Genomic DNA, 22,500 nt, shown 5'->3' with positions numbered 1-22,500 from the left:
TCGTGCGTTTTCCGTATGCTCTTATCAATGAAAAATGAATTTTGCCAACCCCCAAAAAATTACGGCAGCCGCACTATTTCCACGTTCGCCATAGGGCCCCCCTGCGGTCGCCTTGCGGGCACCTTGAGGCTACCTTGCGTCTGCCTTGAAAATTCTATGGCCGCCGCAGGGACGTCCGAAGTTCACCGTACGACATCAAATCAAAGCCCGTACTGCACCCTCACGTTTTCAGTCTCCACAATTTCTAAATACCCGTGTGGCTACCCAAAAAATAAAAACATATGTGACTGCTACATTGTGTGACTGGAAATACTGCGGCCGCCCTATAATTGCTAGTGGCCGTAGATTTTTTAGACCCTACGGCCGCCGAGCCAAATGTGACTGAAGCAGAAGATGTAGATAAAATAATCACACAAACCAGAGGTTGTTTTGGTTCTCTAATCCCCGGCAGGCTGTTCGGAGGTCTTGTGCTGGATGTGAAACGCAAGACTTTGTGGTATCTTAGTGACTTCCGGGATGCTCTGAGCCTGCAGTGCATTGCCTCCTTCCTCTTCCTCTATTGTGCTTGCATGTCTCCGGTCATCACTTTCGGTGGTCTTCTGGGCGAAGCAACTGATGGACACATCGTGAGTGACGCAACGTACACATGAACTGCACCGAGCTCCATTTTTCATGCTCATCATACTTTAAACGCGTTACCATCGTCCAACCCAAAATGAAATGTTAAAGTTGCCAAAGATGAACATGAAAGTATTTTTTTTATGTATTCCTTGGGTCCACTTCCCCCAAAGGCCAAAATGATCTCTTTCCCCCTAAAACAGTGTAATGTGTTTTTAGACAGCTCAATAACAAATGGGTCGACTCGGGGACACCATCTAACATCCTTCATCGCTCTTCCCTACTCGAACAACAGAGTGCCATCGAGTCGCTTTTTGGGGCCTCGGTGACCGGAATGATGTATGCGCTATTTTCCGGGCAGCCCCTCACCATCCTCGGCAGCACTGGGCCTGTACTGGTGTTTGAGAAGATTCTTTTCAAGTTTTGCAAGTAAACCATTCACTTCACGATGAAAAAGTAATTTTCATCAGGGCTCAAAATACCACCATAGTTAAGTGCATACAGTCGCTACATGGCGTGAATATAAGATAATAAAGTTGAAGCGTCTGTATTTTTGTAAACTTAACAGCATCATTAATGAGAACCTAGTCTGACAGGTGATACAAAGAGTAGCTGGGTAATCATCAGCACCCTGGCATAACTCCAAGCAGTGACCACCTTCAGTCCATCATCATGCCTGGTCAGCTGGTTCATGAAGGCCAAGAAATCCTTCCCTGGCCAACGCCACAATAAGGTGGGAATAATTGGGGCCATGAAAGAAGTAGTAGTTGATTAATCGACCCATGAGGACGTAACATGGCGTTGTTTCATTTGCACTGAGCAATGCGTTTGAGCAAACCAGATTTAAAATTTGTTCATTGTGACTTTTGAACATGTTCCGACACCATATCACAAAAAAGTCCTGAGCTAGTATTCTGAGTATTTTCACTAAAGCCAGTGAGATCATGTGCAGTATGTTTGAGAGACATTAAAGGTTGTAATTTATTCAGCGTGTCCACATCATATCGCTTAATTAAGCCTCCCACTATAGCATGGGGAATGCTTATTGCTGTTGGAGGATTTGTTTCTACAATTGGTGCCCCCAAGTTTATAATGGTACCACATGAACAGAGTTTCTTCGACCCATAGGAGTACTAAACCACCTTTTAGAATTTTATTTTATTTTCCTACACTCCCAATTTCCAAGCTGGATCTCAGAGCTCGCTGGGATTTTTGGAATCAAGTTTTGCATCAATAATGTGAATACAAAGTACGCAATGTTGGCCTAATTTTTTTTGACCTTGATCTAATTTTAGGCTATGACCTAATTATAGTTATTTAAACATTTTTCACCATAACCTGATGAAAGTTTGTTCGATCGTAACAAAATTGCCCTCGCTTGATAGCACAGAGCAAGGCGCATTTACGCTTCATTTTACATCATACCCTCCAGGTTAAAGGTCAAGGTCCTACATTCCTAGGAGTACTAAACCACCATTTAGGTTTTTCTCCCTTAATACTATGAATAAAATACTATGAATAAAAAGTATGTGGAGTTAACATTATGTTTTTTTGACCTTGACCCAATTTTAAGGTCATGGCCCAATTATAGATATTTTAACATTTTTTTTCACCACAACTCGACTAACATTCGTCCAATTGGAACTGAATTGCCCTCTCCAGATAGCCTATAATACGACGCATTTACGCTTAATTTACATGATACCCCTCCGAGTTAAAGGTCAGGGTCGAATTGCGATCTTAAAAAAATAAAAAAAGTTTTTTGTCATCATTAAATTTTGCTCATGCGGAATCTCAAAGACCGCTCGGCCTTCCACGATGTTTTTTCATCATAATAGCATACCTGCACTGAAGTTGTGCACCTGATATTTGATTCGTGTCCTTGACCTACTTCCTTTGGATTGTGACCTCATGAACAAAAACACATTTTTGATCATAATTTCAATAATTTTCCTCTGATTTTCATGTTATAAGATTTATGGATACTCCAGAATATGGGGACACATTTTCTTATTCTACACTCTCTCCCTAAATATTGAAGGTGAAGGTCACATGGGCATCTGAACAAAATGTGGCCATTATTGGATTGCAGGCCAAGGAGAAGTCACAGGCAATCGCTTTGTGATCACAGATATCTGGTTATATTTCCAAGTGTTTGATTAGTTTTCCAGCGTTTTGTTTTCCCTCTCTGATTAGTCAGGAAAGTTGCTGATTAATTATTAATCTTGATGCACAGATACTCATTTTGCCAACCTCTGAAGGATGACAGGCTGAGTCAATCCCACCCAGTGTTAATTCAGCAGCCATTGGGGCTAGAACTCAGGACCCTAAGATCGCAAGGCCAACACCAGACTTGATTATTAATGATTTAATGGTTAATGATGATAATGATGATCTTCCAAGCTCTACAACCTGTTTTGGATCATTATAATCTAACTTTGCACATCTCTCAATCATCTCAAGTATATCCCCCCACACCTTTGATTGCTTGTGTTCTTAAATATTATTCAGCTGTAATATTCACTCTCTTCCATCTGATCAATACTCGCACAAATTCATTGTATTCACCTTTTTTTCTGAAACCTCTCATCACTAAACTGATTATTTCCTTCTGTTATCTATAATCAATTAACTCTCATGATTTAAATAAGATTTAAGAATCCTAGTTTCAGGTACTTGTTTACCGGGTGTAGTGGCGTGCGCCTGTAATCCGGCTACTTGGAGGTTTGGGTTGGAGGATCGCTTGAGGACGGGAGCTCTGCACTGAGCCGTGCTATGAGAGGGTGTAGGGCAGCCCGGAATCATGGCGAAACCCAATCCTTATCCCTGGTGTCGTAAGAGGTGACCAGGGTTGCATCAGGAAGGGCATCCGGCGTAAAACCTATGCCAAATCATTATGCGGATCATAACGCATGATCCGCTGTGGCGACCCCTAACGGGAGCAGCCGAAAGACGAACAACAACAGTTTCAGGTACTTGTTTCAGGTTCTTACAGACCGCTCCAACTGAAACATGGAGTCTTGTCGCAGTAATTTTTTTGCAGGGAGTTGTCTTCATGTATCAACCCAAACTTTGGTTTATACACCATTCACATAATAATTTAGTTGCCGGAATTATCACTGGTTTCACGTTCTAACTACTGCACACATTATGACTGTTTGGATTTTTATTGGCTTTATAATAGTGTGGCACTTTCTGATTGATCGGATGCGAACAAATCATCGGCTTCACAATTGAGACGAGTTTTCCATTGTTCTTCATTACCTCCACCACCGAAGGTGGAAAGAGGTTACGTTTTCACCCCTCTCTTTCTGTTTGTCTATTTGTGTGTCTGTTTATCTGTTTTTGTGCAGGATATCTCAAAAAGCTGTGGACAGATTCGGACGAAACTTGGTGGACATGTTGGGTTTGTGACAAAGAAGAATCAATTCAATTTCGGTGAAGATCCGAATCCGAAGCGGATCTGATCATCTTTTTAAAGTGATTCTTCACCGTTGAGAGATTGAGCTAAACTGATATCTAGCATGATATCTCAAAAAGTTGTGGACGGATTTGGATGAAACTTGGTGGACAGGTTGGGTGTGTGACAAAGACGAATTCATTTGATTTCGATTAAGATCTGAATCCGGATCAGGAGACGATAATAATTTAATTTTTAAAGTGATTCTTCACCATTGAGAGAAAGGGCTCAAAAACGATATATAGCATGATATTTCAAAAATGTATTTGGCCCGATATGTTCTCGTGGATCAGGCATTGCATGGCGGAGGTATGCACTCTACCGAGTGCCCTTCTAGTTCTTTATTCAGCTGGCTTGTGCACATCAACACTGCTAATGAAAACTACAAAGCATCTGAAAATGTAAAGCCTGTCCGCATCCATTTTGTACTTCACAAGGAATAACAAAGAAATCCAACACAGGTGGAGGCCATTCAGCCCATCATGCCTGCGTGAACACCACACCAACCCATTTCCACAAGATCCAAGGAAGAAAATGCAAAAAAAGTTTTGACTAATGAAATTTTTGTTTGTTTGTTTGTTCTTTTTTGGTGGCAGGGGGGTTGGTTTTTTTGTTTGTTTGTTTGCTTGTTTGTTTTGTTTTTTTGTGGGGGGGTTCCTTTTCTTCCCCTCGGGGAGGGGGCATGGGCTGGGTTAAAAACGCACATCAACCACCCCCCCCCTTGACAAGACCCCCACCAACAGCACTCCATGCACAATCACCCATCAATGCTCAAACTACCTTAAAGTCTTATCAACATCCCCACACCCCTCTATTTCCATAACTTCCAAGTACCTATCCAAGTCTAGTTTAAACTTATCTGCTGTTTCTGCTGCCACTACCTTTCCAGGGAGACCATTCCATGCATTAACGACTCTCTGAGTGAAAGTCCCCTAAATTACTACCGTCTTAACTCTCCTCTTCTTTACTCTCAGGGTATGTCCCCTGGCTCTATCACTGTGTACTCTGTTGAATAATTCATCTGCACTTATTTTGTCTCCACCTTTCATTATCCTAAAAAATCTCTATTATATCTCCTCATAATTGCCTCCTTTCTCGTGTATAAAGCAATTGAACTAAACTTGACAAAAACAACAGCTAAACGAGAGGGGGAGCACTCGGGAGAGTGCAAAACCTCCGCCGCCAATACTGCTGGGTCACTCAAGTGAACCTTATATCTTATTCATTAAATATGATGTCAACAGTGCTGACAGAGTTATAGTTCTTTTCTCCAACATTTTTTTTTGGTGGGGGGGGGGCTGGAAATCACTTAAAACATGTAGAAATGCAAAAAAAGAAATCGAAATTTTGTTGAAAAAAAAGTTGCAAAAATTTTTTTTCTCTAACAATTTTTTTTGGGGGGGGAGGGTGGGGTTGGAAATCACTTAAAACATGTATAAATGCAAAAAAAAATTTTTTTCTCAAAATTTTTTTGGGGGGGTTGGAAATCACTTAAAACATGTAGAAATGCAAAAAAAAAAATTTCTCCTATAATTTTTTTTGTGGAAGGGGTAACAATTTTTTTTGGGGGGGGGTTGGAAATCACTTAAAACGTAGAATTGCAAAAAAAATTTCTCTTTTTTTTTGGAGGGGGGTGGAAATCACTTAAAACATGTAGAAATAAAATAAAAATAAAAATAAAAATTTTCTCTAACAATTTTTTTTGGGGGGGGGACCAAGTCCAAAATTTAATGGCATGATCCTTGGACCATACCTAACCCCCCCACCAAGTTTCGTCGAAATCTGTCGAGGAGTTTTTCCGTAATACTGTTCACAAACAAACAAACAAACAAACAGAAAGGGGTGAAAACAGTAACCTCCATCCATCTTCGAAGATGGTGGAGGTTAATAAAATGTATTAGTTAGTCTTTGCCATATTCTCATAATAAAGGTTTGTTGAAAATTTTATGACTTTTATCAATGGTAAATAAAGAAACATGGAAACGGTTATAAAACCCAGCCATATCAGTGGAGGATAAATTGGGTTTCTGGGGCACCCATTCAAATGAATGGGGGAAAAGGGAAAAACTTTCTGACTCAAGTCCTAAAAGCCCAAAATAGGAAACAGATTTTCTCCCCACCTACCCCTTCCCTCCCATACAAGCAAATGTAAAATTGAGACTTACTGATTAAATAAAGCACTTCTTCCCTTTCATATTTTCATTCCACTCAAAGAGTGAACCAACTAATATTTGTCCATGTTCTACTTTTGGGAATAACTTAATTTTCTTATAACATTCTTCACCATCGAGTATATTCACAAAGATTACTTTGGAACTTAGTTCTTGGTTTAAGTATTTTTGTTGAACATAAATGAAATGATAAAGAAAGTTATGTTTTGCATCAAAGGAACTTGAGACAATATTTATCTGCTGGGTTGAGAGTGAGGAAAATTCATCGAATTTTGAAAATTAAACAGTCATTGGTTACAGAAGTATATTGATTTTAATACAAAAAGGAGAACAAAAGCAAAAACAGATTTTGAGAAGGACTTTTATAAATTAATGAATAATGCTGTATTTGGAAAGACGATGGAAAATGTTAGGAATCAACAAAACAAGACTTGCCACATCTTGGAAACAGGCTTCAAAGTTAATTAATAGACCAAGTTTTGAACGAGCGGAGGTGTTTTCAGAGAACTTTTGTGCTATTCATTTGAAAAAAGAGAGTATTGAAATGGATAAACCTCTTTATATAGGAACATCAATTCTTGACTTGTCGAAGTCGTTAATGTATGACTATTACTATAATAATTTAAAATCAAAGTAGAAGGATAATGTGTCATTGTTATATATGGATACAGATAGTTTTATATTAGAAATTAAGACAAGTGATGTATATGAGGATATAATTGATAATATTGATATCTATGATACAAGTAATTATAAGTCAGGTGATGTGTTGGTTTCATCAAAGAATAAAAAGGTTATTGGTAAGTTTAAAGATGAGTTGAGTGGGAAGGTCATGAGTGAATTTATAGGATTGAGATCAAAGTCTTATGTTTTTTTTGTATACTGATAATAATAACATTGAAAGGTGTGATAAGAAGCTAAAGGGAATAAAGAAAAATATAATCAAGGAAACAAACTTTAAACATTATTACAACTGTTTAACTTTAAAGAAGGAAGAGTACAGAAAAAATGAATGCAACAAGAAGTTATAAACATCAATTATATTCAGAAGAGATAAATAAGAAAGCATTAGGAGCTTTTGATGATAAAAGATAAATTTTAGGGAATGGAATCAATAGTCTTCCTTCAGGCCCATCGCCGGGGCTCAGTCTTAAGGGGGACATATGAACTGGATGGGGGGGGCACAATTATAATATTTAATATTTTTGATAACCTGGAATGCTATTGTATTCATACAGCATTGACGCATCTATACTGAGGTTGCCGTCGCATACTAACCAAATTGATCTCAGCTAGATTTAATATATTCCGATGTTTTTGGCCTAAAATTATTTGAATGCAGGAGGGCCTCAACAAACTGGCACATTCACAATGCAGATATTCAATGATTAGACAATTGGCACCAATTCAGGTGAACTTATACAAGGTGTTGTCAAGAATTGGCATTAGAAAATTAATATACCAGAGATACAATGACTAAACCGGAGAGGTTGGCACCAGAATCAGTGCACTTTCAAATAAGATACAGTAGGCTATGACCTGCGATCATCACGTTAAACTATCAACAGCAAATACGAGCAGCCTGAAGATTCCACAAAGTCCACATTTAAAGCAGTCAATTACACAGAGGTAAGGTTATGCACAAAGCACTAGATATGGGATATGCAAAGCACCAAACACAACATTTAACTGAAACATCAGAAGTACAAAGCAGCCGACAACGGTGGGTGCTGACCACAACCAGAACCGCAACCTTTTTCCTTTTCTTTGCCATTTTCGTATATCCATGTCTTTTTCTGCTGCTGCTAGCTAGCGCTCTCCGTGACTCGTCCCTCGTGACTAGTATCACTAATGTCGCGACTCACCAGATTTGACGGTTGACGGTTTTATTTATTAAATGATGCATGCACCAAAAACAGGTTTTATCTGTACAATTTCAAATGTAAGCACTATTGCAAACACACATATTTTTAATGTTGATTATAAAAATTACTTTTGTAAGATGGAGGGTTGTGAAGGTCACGCGGTGCTCTTCATCTTTAATTATGTAAATTTATGGCTTTTCCTTTTTCATATTATCATATTATGACTATATTACATTTATACCTAACTTACAACCAATCAGGTAACCTGCTTAATTGGGCCTCCATTTCAAAGATGCTGATTGGCTATTCCTTAAAACTAAATGATCCACGATATATATATATATATATATATATATATATATATATATATATATATATATATATATATATATATATATATATATATATATATATATAACCACCCACAACATCGACATTCGACACGAGGTCTTGCGGCTGTCTGTCGTCTTGGCTGCTGGCGTTGGTGCTTGCGTTATTATCTTTTATCTTGTGGGCTTGGACTGTATTTTCTTCCAATTGCTTTTGGAGATGTGCTGGCAAGTGCACACTTATCTCTTGACTGTTATTCAAAGAAGGAGATTATTAAAGAACAGTTGATCCAAGAAGGCCTTATTAGTCACCACGTTGAACATCTGGAATAAGGGTTTCATTTCACACAGGTGAACTCTTAAACAGCAAGGAGTTCACAGTGGGTGCTCATCCTTAAACACTAAGTTGTTCACAGGGTTCAACAGGGCACAAATGGGTGGCGTACAAGTGGGGGGGGGGGCACCAGATTCACCATGAGGGGCATTGCACCCAAATGCCCACCCCCCCCCCCCTAGCGACGGGCCTGCTCCCTTATGGTTAAAAGTATGTGTTAAGATATTGGGTTGGGAATTTTAACACTCTACCGCCATCTTTTTACTGATTTATAAATGATAGAACCAAGCAACAACCAAACAAAAGAGTGGAGATGTAATCAGCCTTGGTATTTATATGGGAAACAAAGAATGTGAGAAATATCAAATAAGTCTTATTGAAGAAATAACTGGGGAAAAGTAGATAAAACAAATAAATGGAGAACTTTAATTACAAGTAAGTTGGAGGATGTAAAGAAGAAAAAAAAATCCTTGAATGGACTGAAAACTTTGATAGTTATCAATTGAACAATGGAAAAACAATTTACTACAATCTCAAAATGATATGTGGCTCAGGAAATGGTCAAATAAGAGCATTAAGAGAAGTTTATCATTTCATTTCTGCTCAACAAAGATACTTAAACCAAGAACTAAGTTCCAAAATAATCTTTATGAATATACTCGATGGTGAAGAATGTTATAAGAAAATTAAGTTATTCCCAAAAGTAGAACATGGATAAATATTAGTTGGTTCACTCTTTGAGTGGAATGAAAATATGAAAGGGAAGAAGTGCTTTATTTAATCAGTAAGTCTCAATTTTACATTTGCTTGTATGGGAGGGAAGGGCGTAGGTGGGGAGAAAATCAGTCTCCTATTTTGGGCTTTTGGAGCTTTAGTCAGAAAGTTTTTCCCTTTCCCCCCAGTCATTTGAATAGGTGCCCCAGAAACCCCATTTATCCTCTACTCATATCGCTCTGCACCGTGGACGGGCTCATAAGGCCTATTTGTACTCACTGTGATTTTGCCACTTGACATTTCACCCATTTATTCATTAATCTTCTCCTTATTCTCCATATTTCACCCAATCAATACCTTGAGTCCTGGGAGGACTTTGTTCCATCTCCCAACAACGTTAAAAACATCACAACGGGTTTTTTTTCCAGGTAATGAATCAACTTTAGTTTCGAAAGTTTTTACAGTTATCCACAAAGTCTGCACTCGGAAATGTCTACTTGTCAAAGCGAATTGTTGGTGCAAGGGGTTTCATTGCATATCGTTAAATCCTCAAGTGTCTCTTAACTTCTGTTGTTTGAATGTCAAGATGTCAGATCTTTTTAGTGTACGCAGATGTTGTTCTGTTCATGCATCGATGATTGATGTTCATGTGTGGGTTGCAGAGACTATGGCCTGGCATACCTCTCCCTCCGAGCATGCATTGGCCTGTGGACGTCATTTTACTGCATTTTGCTCGTGGCCACGGACGCAAGTTCACTCGTTTGCTACATCACTCGCTTCACAGAAGAGGCTTTTGCTTCTCTCATTTGCATTATCTTCATCTATGAGGCTTTGGAGAAGCTCGTGCATCTCGGGAACGTGTATGCTGTTAACACTGCCAACAACCTGAATCAGCTGACTCACTACAGGTGACTGTGAAGAAAATGAAGACAGATAATCCATTTCATACATGGCTATTCAATCTCTCCAAACCTAAAGAATGCTTTTATCTATACTATAAGAGAGCTGTTTGGCTGGCTGTCACCATTTTTCTCAGAGATGGCTGAATGTTTATACTCCTGGCTCTGTTATCCTAATTTTTTTTTGTTCTATATGCCAAGACCTTCAAAAAATGTTTGGGTAACACCTCCAGATCAAGTACGTTTTCTCTGTGGGGTCCATCTTGGATTCGCAGTTGGCTACCAGCAAACCATAATTGAACCAAAATGCCCGTATTGGGTTTAGATGGAATAAATCATTATTAAGCATACATAAATTATTAATTTTGATTTCTTCAATTACTTATGCATTGCTTATCACATTTTAGCATGATTTATTCTCTTAAAACTTGGTTCATAGTAGAAAATGACCATATTTTACATAATTTTAGTCAAAAATAGTCGAAAATAGCTTTCAACTTGAAAGTAGCTCAAAGTTTGATGGTCTCTGAATGACTTAATATTGTAAGTAGAGCTATAAAATTTGGCCAAAAGTTTCATTATTAAGTTCTCTGAGCAATTAAATTTTCATATTCTCACAATGGGGCTATGTGTGATGACCACAGAGCTCATCGTAAACCAAAGTCACCCCTACCCCCAAATGGCCACTTTTGTGGTATTTCATCAAATGATGATATCTCCTTAATTAAATGCCATGGAAAGTTGATTTTTTTTATACTAAATATAGGTTATTGACCCCAAGGAATTCATCGGTAACATTTTTGTATTTTTTTAGCTGATCTAATTAGCATAATCCCAAGATTTTCCTCAAAATGACCGCCAAAATAATGAAAAGTAGACATGATTTAACAATGAAGCTTTAATTAATGGTATAAAACAGTGATGTGATATGCTTCAATCCTACAGAGACTATATTGAGACACTCATCTTAATTAGATGTAGGGGAACTTGGGGCACAACCACATACCGGGGCAAGGTCAAGTACCAAAAGATTTCCATATTTTATTTCTAGCTATCACACCATGTTTCAAATGATATGGGCTTTTCCTCGATAAAGGTAATACTGTGATGACAATGCTGTCGGGGTCCATTTGACCTTGACCCCATTGTTCGAGGCCAACCACCATGTAACCAAAATATTCCATATGTTATTTCCCATTTATTCATAACACATATATGTAACTGAGCCATCAGACCATTTTTTTAGAAAGATAAGGGCATTTCTTTTACAAAGGGAACACTGTTGAGGGTCTATTTGACTTTGAATCCTTCACTCAAGGTCAAATATCAGGTGACCAAATGATTCCCCATATGTGATTTCCTGTTAGTGTATAATACATACCTAAGCCCTCAGAGCATTTTAAAGTAAATTACAGGGATATGAAAGTCTATGATGTCATTTTTGGGGATACCTAAGTGAGGTAAACTATGATGTCACAGTGAGGTTAACTATGATGTCACTTCCTCTTGGCAACTGGATTTTCAAGAAAAAGAAGAGAAAACAATGCTGCAAACAAAAGGTAAGATTTTAATGGATACCTTTGATATTTCATTTACAACTTTTGACCATTATATTTACTTAAAATCAAAGAATAAATGTATCTCTTAAAATGAAATATTTTAATGAATAATTGTGAAATCTAGATCAAAATATTTAAATTTCAAAGCAAAATGGGGGAATCCCCCATATGGGGGAATCCCCCAATTCTATCTGATCCCCAAAATGAGGGAATCCCCCAATTCTATCTGATCCCCAAAATGAGGGAATCCCCAATTCTATCTATAAATAGACAAATTGTCTAATGTCATAAAATTTGATCTCGAACACAAAGAAATAGAAATTAAATGTCAAATCATACATTTTTAAGGGTGAGGAATTGAATGGATTTGGTTTCAAAGACCTTGACTTATGCTTTCAGGGTCAACTAGATATTAACTAGGCAATTTGTAAAATATAATAAAAACTGATCTAAAACACATAGAAATATGAATTAAATGTCAAATCATCACATTTTTAAGGATAAAGAATTAAATGGATTTGGTTTCCAATACCTTGACCTTGGCCTATGTTTTCAAGGTCAACTGTTATTATGCACATATTAAATGTATCAGCTTGTCAAATCATATCTCGGATACATATGAATATGAAGAAAATGATAAATTATACATTATTATCAGAAGTTGGGGAAGAATTGAATGGAAACTATCATCACATGTTTTCTGCCAAAACAATAAAACAAAAACAGACCCCCATGAACATGAACACATGCAACATGGGGCACAACCATACATGTAAATGGATGGGGCACAACCTCAGAGGGAGTGGGAAGGATATTAAGTTAGAGTTTCATCTTGAATATTGTTCTGCATTCTGAATTTTCAATATTTTGGCACCAATTTTGGAATTATTAATAAGTAGATCAACTCCAAAAACTCCAAAAATGCAACCAATTAATTTATTGTGGTCAAAAACCTATATATATACATGGAGTATCAAAAATCAACTTCCCATGCCATTTAGTTGAGTAAATATCATCATTTTAGTGTAGTAGATAGTAGAAAAATCGTGCAAATTATGATACAAGCATCAATTTGGCATTTCTGTTCTGCAGGGCTTTCTGATCAAATCTACCCGATTGGCCATTTGAAAATCCAAATTTTGAAAATTTGAAAAAAAAAAAAACAACTTGTTGTTCTTGTCACCTAACCAACTCATCCACTTAGTTTACTCATAACTTGCCCACAACATTTTGAAATATCATGCCCCGAAATATCATTATACCGTGAAACCCCGACATTTGAGGATTCGACATTCACGGTTCATAAAATGTGTCCTGCTCCTACATTCACGGCTGTGTGCTTCGCGTTTTTGCAGGTGCAAATACCATTTCCCACCAGCCATATGCATCACACAGTTCTAAAACTATCCACCACGAGCCACCATAAACCGCCTCCAGCCATACTTGAACTATCTCCCACCAGCTGCGCGCATAACAGCTTAAAAACCACCTGCAGCCATCTATAAACCATCTCCCACCAGCCATGTGCATCGCACAGTTCTAAAACTATCCACCACTAGCCACGCATAAACCACCTCCAGCCATACGTGAACTATCTCCCACCAGCTGCGCTCATAACAGCTTTAAAACCACCTGCAGCCATCCATAAACCATCTCCCACCAGCCATATGCATCACACAGTTCTAAAACTATCCACCACGAGCCACCATAAACCGCCTCCAGCCATACTTGAACTATCTCCCACCAGCTGCGCTCATAACAGCTTTAAAACCACCTGCAGCCATCCATAAACCATCTCCCACCAGCCATGTGCATCGCACAGTTCTAAACCCAAAAGCCACACACATAAAACATACTTTTTAAAATATTTCCCACCAGCCACGCATAATGTAGCTGTACGTGCACATAAACCATTCCCCACCGACATCACCCACAAACAATGGTCACTCTCCCCTCAACCCCTGCATGACTATTTGTATGCAGCACATCCTGGGTCTCTATTTCTTATCATCCCGCCACTTTGACCTGCTGTGATTCCTCGTGCCCTTGGACATTTTGCGCACATTGTGCGCAAATATATTTTACATATATATATATATATATATATATATATATATATATATATATATATATATATATATATATATATTTCGATCATGGGTCCTAAGCGTACTTGTAGTGCAGGAGATGTCTGCTTCAAGGAGGCAGAGAAAAAAGTATTGAGCTTGAGCCAGAAAGTGGAGCTGCTTGTCTGACTATCAAGAGGTGAGAATGCGGCCTCTGTGGGCAGGCACGATGGTGTGAATGAGTCGACTGTGCACTAAATAAAGAAGAATGAGAAGTAGATTTGCAATAGTGTCGCGGCTAGCCCAGTACCCAGCACCAAAGGCTACCAAGGACCAGATATCCCTTCTCTTCTCCACCAATGCCAATGGGGACTCCGTGACGAAGCCAATGATGTTGTACCATTCCCTAAACCGGCATGCTCTCAAGAGCAAAAACAAGCAAGCTCTGCTTTTATTTTGGAGGGCCAACAGAAAGGCATGGGTAACAGCTAACATATTTATGGATTGGTTCCACAGCTGTTTCATCACTCAAGTGGAGAGGTACCTGGCAGTAAAGAACCTCTCCATAAATGTCCTGCTGGTGGACAACGTTCATGGCCACAACGAGGTGTTGAAGGTAGCCCATCCCAATGTGGAGGATACTATGAAGTCTGACCACGAACTTACCATTGGGAAATGTTGGAAGGACTTCAACATAGCGCACTGCAGCAGCACCATCAAAAACTCGCTGGATGAAGTGAAAGCCTCCACCATTAACACTTTTTGGCAAAACCTATGACCACAGGCAGTCAATAACTTCAGAGGCTTTGCCGACACCATGGATAAAAGGCGGAAAATTGTTTGGTTGGCACGGGAGATGGGATGGAAAAGCTTCGATGATATGGAGCCTGACAAATTGGAGAAGCTCATCGCTTCACACGGCGAGGAGCTGACTGAGGAGGAGGGCTTGGAGGCCATCATTAAGGTTTCTGCATAGGAGTGCAGTGAAGCGGAAGAGGTGGTCAGGATCAACATGAGTGTCAAGTTCCTGGGTGAGGTGCTGCAAGATACGAGGGTGATAGTTGACAGGTTGCAAGATGCCGACCCAGTGTGATGGAGCGGTACCTCCGGTTCAAGTTGCGGTTGGGTGATGTTTTGCTGCCGCAAAGAGAGCTGCACAGAAACCTTCAGCACTCAGCCAAACAGCTCGTAATTACCCTTGTTTTTTTCCACTCCGGCCCCTCCATCTCAACACCATTAGTGCCCTCACCTGTATACCCTTCGATGCATGATGCGTCAGGACCCTCACCTGCGTCCCCTTCATTACCCTCACCTGCGTCCCCTTCAGTACCCTCACCTGCTTCCCCTTTGGTGCATGACTCATCAACACCTTAATCGGTGTCCTCTTCAGAGGAGTTCACCGACTTCACTGGATTCTAAATCATCATCATCATCATCATCATCATCATCATCATTATCATCATCACAAAGCCTAGTGTTGGTTTAATGGTGAAGGTGGCTCGCTAAAGATTTCAGGATCTTTGGTTCAAGTCCTTGCTGGGTCGTTGAATTAACACCAGGTGGGGTTGATTCAGCCCGTCTTCCTTCTGAGGTTGGCAAAATGAGTAACAGCCCACTGGTAATAGGAGCATTACATCAGAGGCATAACCATGCCCCCAGAAAATGATGCTGCCAAGCAGCCACAGGCTACATATTCATAAATTGCAGCAAAATGTATGCCCTATCTCAAATAAAAATTGAAAACAGTACCTGCTGTTGTTTTGTATTTATTATTTGTAAGCATTTTGAATGAAACTGCAATCATGTGCATTAATGTTTGTAAAAATTTTCAAATTTTCCCTTCTGAATCACAAACCGCCAGGAACCCATCCCCCTTTTTTCCCATTGAAACAATGCCCCGCAATGCCCGGATTTGATATTCGCAGAATTTTTCAGGAACGTATCCCCTGCGAATGCCTTTCTCAATGTCGTTTTTTGGTTCTATCTCTCAATGGTGAAGAATCAATTCAAAAATTCTCGGATCTGGATCCGGATTGGGATCTTCACCAGAATCGAATCGGTTTGTCCTTGTCACACACCCAACCTGTCCACAACCTTTTGAGATGAAAACCCATCCAGACAGGGGTGAAAACATAACCACCTTCCACCTTCGGTGGTGAGATAAAAATTGGAAATCCTGCTCATATGTTTCCACTAAAATCTAGATTCTAGAGCATCTGCTGGACACTGTTCTTACAAGAGGAAACACGTCATTCAGACCATTGGAATCAGCAAGGAATCTCAGTGCATATTTTGACTGCAATATGTCAATGACGACTCATGTTGCAAACCTAACTAAGTACTACATTCAGATTTAATCTCCGCAGTACTGTGTTTCACAAATAAAATTAATTGACCGGAATGCCTGCTGCCGTGCTGTTCGCTGCCTCGTACTCTCATGCTTCGACTATTGGAATGGACTACTCACATCTGTTCTAGATGGTCAACTCAGGCGACCCCAATGTCTTCTTAGTCGGGAAGCTTGTCTTGTGTACTGAATAAACCATACACATGATTCCACTTCTCTGATGCAAGCACTACACTGGATACCCCCATCTTGTACACCTCGTAAACCGTACACACGATTCGACTTCTCTGATGCAAGCACGATACCGGATACCCATCTCTCAAATAATATTTTACAAAACCTCACTACTTGTATATAAAACATTCGATAACCGGCCATCGGAAGAAATGAAGACATGTCCACATCATCAAATCCCGAACAGACTCTACCTCCGTTCCAATTCAGAATCATTTCGTCTGACGTATCCAAAGGCCCGAACCAAAGCTGAAGATATAACTTTGTGACTGTTGCAGAGGAATAAAACGGCTTACTCTCTACCATCAGATGGGAAAATTCAAATGAACAATTAAAAAAAATTATTAACACATTATTTTTCTCAATGAGCTTTGCGATTAAATTGATTCTACCGTTTTGACCATGGTAGTTTTACATTGCATAATTAAGCCTCCCCATATATAGGAAACGGGAGACTTTTAGCTGTTGTAGGGTTTGTTTCTACAATTGGTGCCCCAAATTTTAATGACACCACAAAGTTTTTTTTTTTTTTAGACACCAGAAGTAGGAAAGCACCATTTACAATTTTTTTTATTATTTTTTATATTTTTTTGTTATCCCTGCACTCCCACCACTCCCAAATTCTTATCTGTATCAATTTCCGAGCTGTATATCGGAGCCGGCTGGGACTTTCAGATTGAAATTTTGCATCGATAATATGAATAGAATATTTGTGGGGCTGATTTTTTTTTAACCTTGACCTAATTTTAAGGTCATTGCCATAATTATTAAGGTCATGACCTGATTATAGACATTTTAACATTTTTCACCACAACTTGACTTAGATTTGTCTGATCAGAGCAAAATGGCCCTCCTATAGATAGCCAAGAGCAAGGTGCATTTATTATTAATTTACAGCATACCCCTCCAGTTTAAGATCTTCGACCCCGAGGAGTACTAAACCACCATTTAGGTTTGTCTCCCTTTTTTCTGCCAATGTACCAGGACTTTCAGAATGATATTTTTCATCAATAATGGTAATACAAAGAATGCGGGGTTGACATATTTTGACATTGACCTAATTTTAAGGTCATGACCTAATTGTCGACATTTTCAAATGTTTCACCACAACTCGACTAAGATTTGTCTGATCGGAATGACATTGTCCTCTCTGGATAGCCCAGAGTAAGCCGCATTTACACTTAATTTACATCATACCCCTCTGGGTTAAAGGTCAGGGTCAAATGGCGGTCTGAGAAAAAGAATGTGTTATTTTTGTCTCCTCAATTTTGCCAATGCAGAATCTCAAAGACCACTTGGCCTTCCAATATGTTCTTGCATCATAACGGTGTACCTGTACCTGCATTGAAATTGTACACCTGATATTTGATTTATGTTCTTGACCGATCTCTTTTTATTGTCACCTAATGAACAAGAAACACCTTTTTGATTATAACTTGGGTAATTTTCCTTGGATTTTCATGATGTTAAGTTTTATGGATAAATTGTAGATGGAGACACATTTTCTTCATTTACACTCTCCCCATAAATGTTGAAGGTCAAGGTCATATGGAGATTTGAAAAAAACATGCCATCATTGTATCGTGGGCCAAAGTAAAGCCAGGGACGATCGCCAAGAGTAATGCTTCAGTCACATTTGGTTCGGCGGCCGTAGGGTATAAAAAATCTGCGGCCACTAGCAATTATAGGGCGGCCGCAGTATTTCCACGGTCACACAATGCAGCAGTCACATATGTTTTTATTTTTTGGGTAGCCGCACGGGGTATTTAGAAATTGTGGAGACCGAAAACGTGGGGGTGCCGTATGGTCTTTGATTTGATGTCGCACGGTGACCTTAGCGCGTCCCTGCGGCGGCCATAGAATTTTCAAGGCAGACACAAGGTAGCCTCAAGGTGCCCGCAAGGCGACCGCAGGGGGACCCTAAGGCGAACGTGGAAATAGTGCGGCCGCCGTAATTTTTTGGGGGTTGGCAAAATTCATTTTTCATTGATAAGAGCCTACAGAAAACGCAAGAATAACGCAAGCCCACCGTACGCCCTACGTATGGTCGACGTGGAACACATCTACGTCATGGCTACGACTTGTCGAATTGCTACGGCCAACCTGGAAATGAAAAAAGTTTTAACGCCTCGCTTTAATTCCCCGGAGACCCCTACGACCTGTAAAAGATAGCCATACGGCGTAGGGCCACCCTGAGGCCACCTCAGAAACTCTGCAGCCACCGCACGTATCTGTCAATTTGGAGGGGGGGGTACGGCCGCCGTATCCTAGCCGAAGAGCAAATGTGACTCATGAATCTTCAGCACCCTTGGCGATCGCTTTGTGATCACACATATCTCGTCCCTAAGATTATTTTTGTAGTCATACTCTTAAGTTTAAGTCGAGATATTTTAATACGTTAAATTGGTCGTTAATATTGAAAGCGCTGTGATTTGGTTCTCCTAAAAATCGTGTATTTTAATACAGATATAATATTATTACACCTCACCTGTCACTGTTGTGTTCTCTCATGCAGGTCACCTTGCTTTGTTTTGAGGTGGAATACACTCAAAGCCAATTTTGACATGCCACAGCCCAGCTATTGTCTGAGTCCAGATCTTGTCCCTCTTTTTACAGCCATGTAATTATTAGATATACGTGGGGTACGGGATTTGGGGAGTCTAAACAGAGAAATATAAAATGAAGAAAAGAAGGAGAATGCAGGGAGGGTGCACAAAAAAGAAAGAGATTGGATAAATGGAGGGAGGTTTTTGTATGGGGCTGTGGGGGTCAAAACATTGGTCATATTTACTAATCATATTGATGGTTTGTCCTCTCCTTTTTTTCAAAAATTAATGTCACTAAAAGCCCTTCGGTAGCCACAGCTTGATGGAATATATTCTGGTGACAGTTGAGTAATGTTTGCTGAGTGCCTGTTTCACTCTACTCTTGAATCTGTCTGATGTAAGATTTATAAGGTGGGGAGGTAAGCTGTGAGGTGGGCTCCTGCTGCCTGGCTCCAAGTTGGAGGTACTGTGACTGCATGGGATGGGAGTGTTATATACCTTCCCGATGATTTCAGGATTTTCTTCATTAAGTCATCACATCACATTTAATGCTGTTGAAAGTGTCACGGGCATTTTGATTGTGTACGTGATGATAGCACACCAAGTCTCCAACCGTGCTGTGATGTTCTCATGGTTGAATTTAATTTGTCTCGTCATTAATGGAGTTTGGTACTCTCAAATTCTACATTGACTGCCATGCACAGAATCTAGATGATTCAATGAAGTGGAAGCATCCATCCATCCAGGCAGCTCAGCTGTATTCCATCACAGACCATATCTTGAATTTGCATACAATTGCTCATTTTGAAGGGGGTCGGGGTGAGGGGAGGGGGGGGAGCAGGTTTCCAACTCAACAAAGAAAATTGAGACTCTGACCAGCCTGACTCGCATATTGGACTTAAGATGGTGATTCCAGTTGAGACGTGGAGTAAATTTTCTCCCAAACATATCAAGAGTGTGGCAGTTCATCAGAAGGGTATCATAAAGGTGGAGTTCTCTTTGAGGTTGCTTATCCCGGAGCATGTTATAAATCATTGGTTTACACTTGCAACTATCAAGGCAGGGATCTGGGAATGACTCGTGGCTGAACAACCATGCAAAATGCCACCCTACATACTTATTCTACAGAGATGCTTTTCCACACTTTTCTCTGACTCATTATGAATGATACACAAAAATTACCTTCCTTCTTTCCTTTTCTCAATGGATTGTGTTTCATCCCTGTACTTCTTTCCTCCGATGCACTTCCTTAGTCTCGCCTCAAGTGGGTTTCAAGACTATTTCAATGGCCCTATCTGTGTATGTGTGTCTGACTGCACATGTATCCGCATCCACTGCATTTATTTTCGCTTAAATTTTTTTCTGCAACCGCTTGTCCGATCAATGCGAAACTTTAAACAAAGGAGAATATATATATATATATATATATATATATATATATATATATATATATATATATATATATATATATATATATATATATATATATATATATATATATATATAATGTGGAGAATATGTTATTGCTGACTCTAATATCATAGGTCAAATGGAATGGCAACCATCTTGGATTAAAGGGGGAAAAAATTGACATGTCCGAAACCGCTGAGCGAAAAAAATTGAAGCTTGGCATGTGTCCTGGCCTCCCCGAGGGGGTATATAAGGTGATAATGATGATGTCATCGGTGAAGTGATATTCCAGCCATAATTTTTTGAATCGAAATCGTTTTCCGAAAAAATCTGAAACTCGCGATATCTGATCCACGACCCGATGTGAGTGAAGAATTAAATTAATGGCATCATCGGTCACATGGTCTGGTGGCCATGTTGGATTGAAAATTAAAATATAAAAAATCCTCTTCTCCAGAACCACTGAACAGATTGATGTTAAACGGTGATTGACTCACCGTGGGGAATATACCGTCAGACCCCGCTATTCACTGATCGCTATTCGCGGACCCCATGTACTTGTGGGTCATAAAGTGTGACCTGCTTCAACATTCGTGCTTCATGTATTCACATTTTTTTTTAACACTTCAGTCCTGGTCTCCTATATCCACCTGGGAAATTGGAAATCAGCCAATATCACAGCTACACAGAAAAAAAAATGTGGAAACCAGATCCCTTTAACTTCAGCCCAATTAGCTTACTGTACTTCCAATCATTGGAGATGTCATAGAATCTATCATCGCAATTGATATAAAATATTTCCTTTCCACCAACAACCTCATCTCAGATCATCAATTCAGATTCAGACCTGGTCACTTTACCTTGGACATGCTGCTTCTCCTCTCCCATCAATGATGGAGGCCCTCAACCACAGACATGATATCAGGGTTGTCTCTCTGAACATATCTTGAGCTTTTGATATATTCTGGCATCCTGCCTTGTTCTCGAAACTGTCTGCCGATGGAATCCAAGGCCAACTCCACTCTTGGATCACTGACTTCCTCCCCTCTTGTAGTCAACATGTGGCTCTTGACGGAACCCTTTCATCTCCTCTGTCAATGCCGGAGGACCCCAAGGCAGTGTTGTATGCCTCATCTCATTCCTAGTCTTCATCAATGATCTCACCGACTCTCTGGAAGATCCTCTTCATATCTTTTGCTGATGACTCCACTCTCTGCCGTCTCTCATCCTTCTGACAGACAAGCAGACGCCTCTTTCCTCTCCTCAGACCTTGACAAAATCACAAACTCGTCAAACACAATTTGGCTTTTGTATCCATATTGTCCGCCCAGCCAATGCATTCTCCCTTACCCGTCATTGTTACCTGCGTCCCTTGTTTGTCCGTCTCTGACGACTTTCTCCCTCCACCCTGCTGTTGGTGTTTCCCCTCTCTCCTGCTGTTCCCATTGTTATGTTGTGTCCTGATTTGTTCTTTGTAATCACTCTTCCACGAGCCGAGGCCACGTTTACAAACAAATGGGGCAATACCTGTGGGCACTCACCTGTCAGAATAATGATACTGAGGAGGAAGTCAACATGGGATAGAATCGGCAAAATGTACCAATGAACCAATGTTATGTCAAATTATATTTTTTGGGGTCCCAATTTTAAAATAGCGTTTACAACAGCTCAGCCACCCCCTATACCCCCTTAGGCCATATATATATATATATATATATATATATATATATATATATATATATATATATATATATATATATATATATATATATATATATATATATATATATATACGTTCCTCTAGGGTTTAAAGCAGCAAAGGACAGGCTGACCTTATTACTCGGTGGAAATGCAGAAGGGGATGTAAAACTCAAGCCGCTTCTTGTTTACGTTTCTGAAAACCCACGAGCGCTAAAGGGTTGCCTCAAGCCACAACTTCCCGTAATAT

At 39.6% G+C, this 22,500-nt stretch overlaps 1 protein-coding gene and 1 pseudogene across 5 annotated transcripts in view; both read left to right on the top strand.

Moving 5' to 3' along the window:
• Nucleotides 1-22,500, top strand: part of LOC147029419 (electroneutral sodium bicarbonate exchanger 1-like) — a 249,828-nt gene that overhangs the window by 139,836 nt on the left and 87,492 nt on the right. For all 5 annotated transcript variants that reach the window (XR_015055899.1, XM_085872458.1, XM_085872457.1 and 2 more), the window contains 3 exons: nucleotides 452-626; nucleotides 914-1,047; nucleotides 10,154-10,399. Coding sequence is in view for 4 of the 5 variants with exons in the window: in XM_085872458.1 (XP_085728584.1) it covers nucleotides 452-626; nucleotides 914-1,047; nucleotides 10,154-10,399 (555 nt within the window). In the remaining variant the exon portion in view is untranslated. The remainder of the gene's footprint in view (nucleotides 1-451; nucleotides 627-913; nucleotides 1,048-10,153; nucleotides 10,400-22,500) is intronic.
• Nucleotides 3,301-3,441, top strand: LOC147029420 (signal recognition particle RNA; annotated as a pseudogene).

The sequence above is a fragment of the Eptatretus burgeri genome, chromosome 3 (genome assembly GCF_056783735.1).
Source record: "Eptatretus burgeri isolate ZD-2024b chromosome 3, Ebu_testis_v1, whole genome shotgun sequence".
Taxonomy (NCBI): Eukaryota; Metazoa; Chordata; class Myxini; order Myxiniformes; family Myxinidae; genus Eptatretus; species Eptatretus burgeri.
The sequence above is the reverse complement of the archived record's forward strand: the minus strand, read 5'-3'. Positions and strand labels throughout refer to the sequence as shown.